Below are 11,279 nucleotides of genomic sequence, written 5' to 3'. Positions count from 1 at the left end.
TTTTCATACTCTTTGTTGTCTGAAACAAATAAAGTTAATTATCCTCTCTTTAATCCCAAATCGAAATAAAACCAACAAATATGATTATTTATCCAAATCAATATTATGTATTATTTAAAAAATGACCAAAAGATAAGGTTATCTTTTACGAAGTAGGTGGTAATATAACCAACAAATATGGTTATTTGTCTAAATTTATATTTTGTATTATTTTAAAAGACCAACAAATAAGGTTATGTGCTATGTATAATCGTAATAAAATCAATAGATACGGTTATCTATCCAATAACACAAATTTGTGTGACATAGAACAAATAGATAACATTATGTGTGCGACATAGACTAAACAGTATCCTTATATGTGTTACTTTGTCATCCTAATAACACAAATAAAAATGAACAGATAACGTTATATGTGAAACACACAAAACATACAAATAACTTTATATGTCTATTTTTCCCTCCAAAATAGAAAAAGAAGAAGAAAAGATAACGTTATTTATGCAAGTCAAATCTTTGTAGCTTTCAAAAAAGAACCAAAAAACTATATTAGTACAAAATAGTTGATGACATGAAAGTAAGATTTTTAATTTTACTAGAGTACAAAATAGTTGATGACATGTGTGTTATCTATTTTGTATATCCCAAAAACAAAGTAAAAAAATAACATTATCTCTTCAAATTAAATAATGGACGTTATAGGTGTTCATTACAACCAATTTCGTATGAAAAATGATAAAAGCCAACAAAAAAGGCTCTCTCATTCCCAAAAGCTTATCCATGCAAATTTGTACTCTTTACAAATTCAATAAAATAAAAAGATATGATTATCTGTCCGAATTTATACTCTATATTATCCCAAATAGCAATAATATCAACATATCTAATTATCTATCCAACTTTAAATACTCTGTCAAAAAATCAACATATAAGGTTATCATTGCAAAATATGCACTCTTTATAATAGAAATTAAAGTAACATATGTGGTTATTAGTCTAATTTAAACTATATTATCCCAATACGATCAACAAATAACGTTATCTGAGTGCTCTACATTATCGCCCATATTCCCAATAAAATTAATAAATATAGTTATCTGTCCAATCTATTCTCTTTATTACCCAAAAAATTCAACATATTATTAGTATAAAGAATTAAAATAACATTGCCGGTAAAAAAAAGAATTAAAATAACATTGGTTTAGTAACATAAATATGTATAAAAAAAAATAGTATAATTGCACTCGATATTATAGCAGTAGTTGAACGATCTCTCTAAAAACAGTAGTATGTATCTCTAAAAAGCTGATACTTTTAATTTTTCTTTCCTTTTGGATCATTATTGCACTGTTCACCCACCCACAAAATTCCAAAACCCCTCCATCTTTATCTCAAGTCTGAGGAAGAGTAGTAAATGTCAGAAATGAGTTTGGCTTTGAAGAAGTGCGACTCGCCGTGAAGAGCAGAAGATCCATGAGGTCGCACAAATCATGAAAATCAACCACTACCAATTGCCGACAAGCCTTGCCGGAGACCATTTAACTTCCGGGGACCACCAAAATGCCTTCAACACCCACCGATCTTTCTCAATTTGTACAAAACAACAACTTCTCAATTCCATAGCACCTTCTACTAACTATTTTGAAGTCTGGCGACCCGATCGAAACTGTTCTGAAACATCCACCGTGCTCGAATCGACCATCGCGTTGCCACTGGCGTCGATGGGGCTGAATGCCTGAATCGCAGAAGAGAGGGACAGAGAGAAAATAGTAAAGGTTAAATAAAGAAGGGTAGTGTTGTCAATTCGTGAACCTTAAGACTCTATAAAAAACGCCTCAATGGATTTGACACTGTACAAAAATTTAGGCCGGAGGAATGTTAGGTACAAAGAAAATTTATCCCGAAAGTATCCCGAAAACAACAATCAATGGTTGAGAATCACTTTAATGATTGTATCACACACATCAAAGTGAATCTCAACCATTAGTTGATCTTTTCGGGATAGTTTCGGGATAAATTTTCTTTGTCCATAGCATTTCTGTCTCTTAAAATTGAAATTTTGTATCCCAAAGCCATGTCATTAGGCACGAATGCCAAGCTAAGTTAAGCCAATGGTACGGGTAAGGCCCACAGCTTTTTGCGCACGCTCTCTCTGCTCGTCTGGAACACACTATAGTCACAGTTCCTGCACCAAATTGAAGAGAAGCGACCACTCTCGTTCTTCCATTTGGCATCCTTGTACGATTAAATATGGTGTCGAATCGAGTTGTTGTCTGGGAATATAATTGTCCTAGAGCAACTGCACTGTCCATGTGACTGGAAAAACGAGATACCGCCAAATTCACAACCGTATGGCCTGCGTCTTGGTACTTAAACTCATTAATCAACTCCACAGTCTTCAATCGTATCTGCTTATCAAGACAAAGGGATATAGAAAGTACGAAGTTCAACAGTAATCAATCAACCATTCAGCCACAGAATGGTATGAGCACCCAGCTGAACCAAGAGTCACTGTATGGAATAAATTTTCGCCACTGTTTATAATGACTTTTGCTTATAAGTGACCCAGCTTTTACATTAAAGGCAAGGCTAATTACTCTCAACTGTTTTTCCTATCCTTTGGCTTTTGTATTGGAAGCGAATATCGTTAAACAAAACATGTGATGTAAAAAGTAAGGAGAGAAAAATGGCATTTTCATTTCAAATTTGAAGTGCTAGAAGAGTTGTTTATAAATACCAGAAGGAATGTGCAGTCTTGGCCAATGAGTCCTGAAATACGGTATGGAAGCAATTATTCTGTCTGGTGCAAGCAGTCACATTAACCTTTTCATCTAGCTGTTTAACCAGTATCGGTCTAATCTTGTTGAGATGGCGAATTCATAACACAACGGTCTTCTACAGTGTTCACAATTTCTTTATCAGTGCAGATGAAGATATTCCCGTAATTAGAACAAATGTGTACTAACTACCGCTAGAGATTGTGTACAAGCTAGAAAACCATTCAGCTCTTTTGGAAAATGTGGAATGGAGGAGAAAATTAAAAAGAAGTAAAAGAGAAACTAAAGGGAAGTGTATTCTTCTTATTTGTTGAAAAAAAAGAAAGAAATATTGATTAATTGTGTGAGAGAGAAGATAGAAGGAAGGAAAGCTGAAGAAGGAGTTAATTTTCCTTGCCCTTTTGTCAAACTTTGAAGCCCAACAAGGAAGAGGAAACAGAGACTTCCACCATGATACAACATGTTACTGTCATCTCACCATAGAAAAGTCCACAAAACAAAACGATTGCCCTAGATTTAACACTCAACCCTCTTGAAGGGTTGGAGTTTTTCCAAGTCCTGCATTCACATTTTGCCTTCTTTTTTTATTTTTCCAGTCAAGCCACATCCACCGAGATAGAGTATTCCATTGCTATCTACCAATCGTTTCCTAGTAAATTGGGAAGACTTGGGGAAAGACTAATGGGAAGACATGGGGATTGTTCAGGTATCAGCAGTTCTTTTGAGAGGAGTATAGTAGACTATAGTAATCAAAGAATTGAACTAATGCCTTAAAAACTAGGAATGTGAGTACCGAAAGGAACAAAGAATGAGTCGAAGGGTGCGGAAATATGTTTTAGCCTTAATGTCTCCAACGATATTTGAATTGGCCGGTCTAATTTCAACCAACTATTCGTAACCGCAAATCTATTATTTTTATGGTTCGATTTCATCATCTTTTAGTACGTACTTTGAATACCATCTGTATCGATATAAAATAGGTTTTGATCTGGTTTAAAGTTAGTTTGATTCAAGGATTTTACAAAAAATATTTTGTTTTTCGCCATATTGACGGTAAAATTGTCATATATTTTTATTTATAAATAATTTTGGAGTCAAACTAATTTAGTTAGAAAGTAGGCTAGATGACTTTTTTAACAGTTCAAACCACATGAAAATCGGAGTTCGGGAGTGACCATGGCAAGACCGCAAAGTTTGGTCGATTTTGAAATTGCGATGATGCGCCAGGGGCGCAATGAACTGCTCCTGGGGCGCATAGAATTGCTCTTGGGGCGCAAAAAGCTCCACAAATTCCTCACACTTTATGAGTTTGTTCCGGACACTCCTGAACTCCGTTTTTTGCAAGGTTAGAACCGTTAACAAGCTTGTTGAATCTACATTCCAACCCTAGTAGTTGGAGTCTATAATATTTTTTTGTATATATAAAGATTTGACCAATTTACCTTCAGTGCGTCAAAAACTAAATTATTTTTGTAAAACGCTCGCATATCCCTCATTTGAAATCGGATAAAGACCTATAATATATCGATAAAGAGAACTTTCAATTTACTAAAAGATGGTGGAATCCAACCATCAAAATAATAATGTTTAGTTCATAATAACTGGGTAGAAACTAAGGCTAGCCTAGCCCTGCCCATGCTTTACAGTACGCTCAACAGAACATAAGACACAATTCCAATACAAAGATCAAGTATAGCGAAAAAAACAAGCAACAAGAAACCACATTATGGACCAATTAAATGATCTTTTGAGATACCCCAAACAGCGTACAAATTCTTAATTGATTATTTTGGACAGGAAAAATAGAGGTTTTCTTCAAGTCAATTTTGGCTAGGCGTTGGCGACCATCCAGTTTCGAGAGAAAATCATAATATTATGATAGAATGTGTGCATTTTTTAGTTACATATATATTCACCCTCCGGAATTTAACATGTTTGCTACAAGCTTCTTGTTACATCTATATTCCTCTAGCTAAAATCGTTAACATCAACACATTTAAAAGCCACTTGGGATGAACCGAGGGGTGGCTCCGCATTGGCGATCATCCAGTTTTGGAAAATTAACATGTTTGTTACACACTTTTGTGACACCTATATTCATCTCGCTAATGTCCATGTGACCAGAAAATGAGATACCGCCAAATTCACCACCGTATGGCCTGCCTCTTGGTACCTAAACTAATCAATCAACTCCACGGTCTTCAGCATAATCAAGTCATAAATGATTATCAAAACGAAGGGGATATACACATAGCATGAAGTTCAACAGTAATCAATCTTCCTTTTGGCATGTCGTTTTGGGTGAATTTCTTCCGTTTTAAACCAAAATCTTGTACTTTTTTAACTGGTCTATATGATAAGAATCAGAAATATACTGCTTACACCAAAAGATAAAAAATATTCACTAACGATGAAAAAAGCTACAAATTTACGGTTTTTCTGGCATATGCTTCTCATACTTTGTATGTGATGAGGTGACGACCACCATGTTCCCATACATGTCTCATGTCGCATGGTCACTCTTAAAATCTAATAACTCCGATTGAACACCCATACCTATGATACCGTGTGGTGCCGGTGCTTCACAGGTTCCGAAGCTATAAAGCCTCATTTTGACATCCACATTGAATTAATTTTGTTTAAGTAAGTCCATTAAGAAATCAACCAAAAAAACAAAGACCAAAGATAGCAAAGAAAACGAGCACAATGAAACCACATTTTGGACCAAGTGCTCCATTTGAGATACCCCAAACCAAACAACACTCAAATTCTTAATTGACTACTAAATCTGGTATTTCACGTGCTTGGACAGGAAAAATAGAGGTCTTCTTCAAGTCTTTGGCTGTAACCGTGAAAGAGGAGTCATCTCCAGAAAGGAACATAAGGTGCTTGCATTCCAGCTGTGTGAGGTAGGCCCTATATATTTCTAACTAAAATAAAAAATCTCAGGTACGTAAAACTCTCTCGGAGTATTGAATTAATTCATTTTGACCCATTTTAACACTAAGGCCACAAAATTACCATTTTACCTTTTAAGCATCCCATAGTATGAAAACTATTGCAGATTTAAGTGCATTTTGGAGTTTAATTACGTAAAATTAAGGCTGCATTTCACTTAGGTATTTGCAAAGAGATTTACGACAAGAAAGAAAAATAAACCAAACTGATAAATTACTCTAGTTTTTTCACTATCATGTCCTTATATTTCTTTGATTAAAAAAAAGTCTTCTTATGTATTTTTTTTGTCTTCACTTTTCAGTTTTTTTTAGGCGATTTCTTCTCAAATACATGATCAAGGCACAGTCCTAGTGTAAGAATTCTATATGTAATTAATGTTGTCTCTAATTTTAACGAATAAGTAACAATGGGGGTTAGCAAAATTTACCCCTAGAGAAAAAGACATTTGGAATTTTGGATCAGTACTTTACCTTTTTATTTCTCTTTTTGCTAGAAAAATGATATTCAAATCGATGAAATCTTGTAAATTTTCCTTACTTCCACATTTGGTATTGCAATAAAGTAATAAAACTATAGTTACAGTTGTGAAATGATGAGAAAAGAAATGAAACAAAAATCTTCTTCATCCAAATCATTGATGAACTCCCTTTTCTCAAACTTTGAAAAGTCTACAAAACAAAACGATTGCCGTTGAATTAACACTCAACCCTCTTGAACGGTTGGAGTTTTTCCAAGTCCTCCATTCATATTTTGCCTTTTTTTTCCAGTCAAGCCACATCCACCAAGATAGAGCATTCCATTACAACCTATGACTTTGTTGCCATAGAAAAGTCTACAAAACAAAATGGTTGGAATTAACACTCAATCCTCTTGAATGGTTGGAGTTGCTCCAAATTCTTGTCTTTTTTTTCCTTTCAAGTCACATCCACCAAGACTCATCCCACAAGTGACTAATTTTCAAAAAGACAGGCCCACCTGGGCATATATTTCATGCTAGAATAGTTCAATTTAACCTCAAATGTCATGAGCAATGATTCCAAACCCCCAAAGGAAGAGTGAAAGAGTGAGTGAAAATTTCTTCGGTTTGGGTTTTGAGGGAGGATTTTTGAGAGTAATGAGTGTAAAGAGATAGATAGAGAGAATTTATTGGGGACCGTGCCCAAGGATTTTAAGACCCCAAAATGAACAAGGCCTTTACATATAGAGACAAGAATTCTTTCTGGGTCAATGCAGTTGGTAGTAATTTTGGTAAGGTAAGTGGGAATATATCTATGGGATTTCTCGGAATAATGTGTATTTCCAACTCACTTAAAAGTTATGCATGTGAACATTATAACGCCTAACAAGCAGGAAAATTGAGGTCTCTCACAGCATTGCCCTTCCCAATCTGCATAAATACAGTGTGAGCTAGAGCTGCAAGACTGAAGATAGGAGCTGGCTCCTTGTGTAGCTCGATGGTCTGATCTTAATCGTGTGACTGCCTCCTCCCTCTTATGTCTCAAGTTCTGTTTCTCCACAAAATGCGTCAAAACCAAATTAGCTTGGAATGTGGGCGTGCCAGGACAGGTCTACTGTCCGAGTTGTTTTCAAGGCCTAGAGGCCTCAAAATCTGACTTCTAACTAGACAAAAGTGCACGGCCTAAGGGTGAAGACCGTGAGGAGGTTCGTGATTTGCCTTGTCGGGATAAGGACTTAGTATTTCCTAACCGTGTGAAAAATAGAAAGAAAAGTAGAACAAGGCCTAAAACAGAATTAAAAGGACTTTATTAACGGTTTAACAAAGTCTGGTTATAAGGAAATGAAATAAAATCTAGGCTTGGCTAGATTGAACGGGAAAGCAAAGATAATTAAAAAATAAATTTGCATAAACCGAGGGCTTGATGGTTGGGGACCTAAAGATAAAAATAGTTGAAAGATAATTAAAATGTAATTTAGATAAGCCGTGGGCTTGATGGTCGTGGACCTTTGCCAAGGCATTCAATTCTAGTATTTATAAGCAATGCTTCCAGGCCTTGAGCTGCTTGAGCTGCTTCCACAGGCCTTCATGCATGGCTGCCATGTGGCCTTCTAGTAGGGGCTTAGGCTTGAGCAGCTTCGAAATGCTCCAATGAGGGCTTGTTCTTTGACCAAAACGTGCTCTTCATTCCAAGAAAATGGCCAGGGCCTGAAAAATTCTCATTTTTTGCATAAAACTTTGTAAAAGAGCAAAAGGAATTTCAGCATCCAGGTCTTTGAGCTGCTTCAACACTCAAGCTACTGCTTGATTGGACATCCTCTGGGCCCACCACTGCTGAAGACCAATACTTCTCCAGGTCTTCCTACCATTTTATTGGTCCTCTATCTCTTGTGGGCCCTTAAATCCTCTAATCTTGATTCCTTATGAAAGAAGAATCGAGAAACAAAAGATTAACCAGACCTGAGTGAGCTGCTTGTGTGCAGCTTGCTTAGGTCTACATGAGTCATTCACCAACAGATCCAATGGCTGCATGTGCGCCACCTGTCTCTGGCCTTGCATCATGCTGAAGAATGGGGTCCCACCAATTTAGACCTTGAGCTGCTTGTAAGCAACTTACCTAGATCTGCCAAACAAGAACATTCTAGGCCTTTGAGCTGCTTGTGAGCAGCTTGAGGCCTTTGAGCTGCTTATGAGCATAGATGTTTATAAAAAAGGGATATTTGGGCCCACCAAAGCCAAAAACGTAGGCCTGGTTGAGCTGCTTGTGAGCAGCTTATGTGATGTTAGATAGAGGCCTTTGAGCTACTTGTCTAGGCCTAAGCTACTTGTGAGCTGCTTGGGATGTCTCCATGCATGGTTGCCATGTGTCCCAAGCATTGCTTCATGATGAAGGATAGTAAAGACTCAGACCTTGAGCTGCTTGTAAGCAGCTTACCTAGATTTGCCCAGCAAGAACATTCTAGGCCTTTGAGCTGCTTATGAGCAGATTGACACCTTTTCCCTGCCAACTGAAGGACATAGGTGACATTTTCTTTAAGAAGTAGGCCCATCTATTACTTGGGCCTGACCTTGAGGAGCATCATAGGCCTCTTCTCTTTGTAAGCCATGCGAGCCCAAGTTTGGAAAGAAAACTTAGGCTTTAACTGATTTAGGCCCACGTAGAAGGCCTTATTATTTCTAAGAACTAGCCTAGGCCTGGATAAAACTCTCAGATCTAGTGGGTCAAATCCGCCCGATTTCGTGGATGACCGATCATGATGCTTTTCAAGGCCTGAGACCTTCATTCAAGACCTTCTTCTAACCAACAAATTGATTTTCTGAATTTTGGCCAAAAATGGGTGTAAACATTGACCCCCCATGCCTTGATTCTTTACGTTTAGGATCAAGGCATGTATAAAAAGTAAAACCATTTTTGGCATCCAAACAGGCCTCGTCGGGCCTCTCTGACAATATTCTCTAAATTCAGACCTTGGAATGAGTCTGTCAACCATATTTTTGTTGGACAGACCTGTGAAAGGCCTCTCTTAAAGATAAATGGCCTCAATCTGCATCCTCTAGGGTTGTTTAGAGCAATTGGATGATGATCATGCCCATACTAGAGTTGAATCTCAACGCTCATAAGTATTGCCTTTTATTGGGCATGTTTACACCAATAGAGGCTATGTTTTCAGGCCTGAAACTATGTTTGGAAGGCCTAAACTTCCACTTAGAGTGTTTATAATAAAGATTCAGGCCTATTTAAAGAGCTCAAAGGGCCTTCATCTTTGTGGGAAAGGCCTCATACACCGATACGAGGCCTCTTTTCAGTCCCGGTTGTAGAGAAGCTCCAAACCTATGAAAACCTATGAAAGGTTTGACAACAAGGCCTGGAAATATGGTGAAAGGCCTAAAAAGGTGGCTCAGGCCGAAAGAAAGAGCTTAAAGGGCCTCATTTCTTGCAAAAAGGGCTAAGTAGAGGAAAGCCATGCAGATGATGATTTTAAAGCACTAGTTTTTGAGTACATGCCCAATGGTTTACACTTGCAACATCGATCGCTATATTTAACCGTTGGGAAAGGCTTAAGTTCCGTTCTTGGTGTGATGCATCTTCTCTTCAATGCAACAGTCCTCTAAACTTCCATTGGGCATGTACTCAAAAACTAGTGCTTTAAAATCATCATCTGCATGGTTTACACTTGATGATTTTAAAGCACTAGTTTTTGAGTACATGCCCAATGGAAGTTTAGAGGACTGTTGCATTGAAGAGAAGATGCATCACACCAAGAACGGAACTTAAGCCTTTCCCAACGGTTAAATATAGCGATCGATGTTGCATGTGCATTAGAATACCTTCATCACCATTGTGAAACTCCTATTGTTCATTGTGATCTAAAGCCAAGCAACGTTCTCATTGATAAAGACATGACTGTCCGGGTGGGAGATTTTGGGCTCGCCAAGTTCCTCACCGTAAATTGCAGTAACAGTGATGGTGGGCAAACAAATTCACTTCCAATCAAAGGATCTATAGGATATGTTGCGCCAGGTAAGGTGTCACTAATTGTACTTTTTCTTCTTCTTTACTTTTCCCCTTTCCAACTTTTGTATATAGAAGCCTACATTTCTTCATACTAATATAACTTTTGTTTCCTTTTCCCTGTTAAACAGTAGAATATGGAATTGGAGGGAAGACATCTACAGAATGGGATGTTTACAGCTATGGGATTCTTTTATTGGAAATGCTGACAGGAAAAAGACCAACAAATGAATTGTTTACAAATGGACAAAGCCTTCATGAATTCAGTATGTTGGCATTGCCAGAGAGAGCGATGGAGATTGTGTATTCGTGCATGCCACTAGAGGAACCTGTTGAAGTTGAAATGGATGCACAGTAATGAAAGAGTTAGACAAGACAAAATACGATCATGCTTGATTTCCCTTGTGCAGATAGGGGTTGTGTGTTCTGCACAATCACTCAGCGAAAGAATGAATTTCAAGGATGTGATTGTGGGATTAATGGCAATAAAGGAAGTATTTACTGGAGTAGGTATCCATGGCGGGAAACAATTGAGGATGCAACATGCCGGTGAAGGAACATCTTGAGCAAGCGAATAGCTACTAAGAAGTACATTTACCGGGATTGAAGATCTGGAGGATGGTTGAAAGTTGAAACTTTTGGAGTGCAATCATTTCGTTAGTATTTTAATGGTTAAATCAAAAATTCTAGGCTGGTTTGTTAATCATATAAGTTTAAAACAAGCGGAAATTCTCACGCATATATAGTTTTCCCGAGTTTTCAAGGACTCGTGATTTTGCATATTTATCGCTTAGGAAAAGTCTACAATACACACCCCTTAAAAGGGTGTATCATATGCACCTATTTTATGATTCATTCATAACATTTTAGCGTATTTCGTAACTTTTGTTCTAGAATTCATAACTTTTCAGCAGTACGATTCATAACATTTTCATTATGATTCATAACATTTTGTTGTATCTCGTAACCTTTATACGATTCATAACTTTTTAGCAATAGGATTCGTAACATTTTCTCTATAATTCATAACATTTTTTGGGGTGCATATGATACACACCCAAATAAAAGATGTGTA

At 37.1% G+C, this 11,279-nt stretch overlaps 1 protein-coding gene across 1 annotated transcript; it reads left to right on the top strand.

Annotated features, from left to right (window-relative positions):
• The first annotated feature begins 9,986 nt into the window (after positions 1 to 9,986).
• On the top strand, positions 9,987 to 11,279 carry LOC131300197 (probable LRR receptor-like serine/threonine-protein kinase At3g47570). Its single transcript, XM_058325920.1, has 2 exons — positions 9,987 to 10,213; positions 10,339 to 11,279. The coding sequence occupies exons 1-2, from the start codon at positions 10,093 to 10,095 to the stop codon at positions 10,560 to 10,562; spliced, it is 345 nt and encodes a 114-aa protein (XP_058181903.1). The 5' UTR covers positions 9,987 to 10,092; the 3' UTR covers positions 10,563 to 11,279.

This window comes from Rhododendron vialii, chromosome 9a, assembly GCF_030253575.1.
Source record: "Rhododendron vialii isolate Sample 1 chromosome 9a, ASM3025357v1".
Lineage (NCBI taxonomy): Eukaryota > Viridiplantae > Streptophyta > Magnoliopsida > Ericales > Ericaceae > Rhododendron > Rhododendron vialii.
Note: the sequence above shows the minus strand (reverse complement) of the source record. Positions and strands in the feature narration are given on the sequence as shown.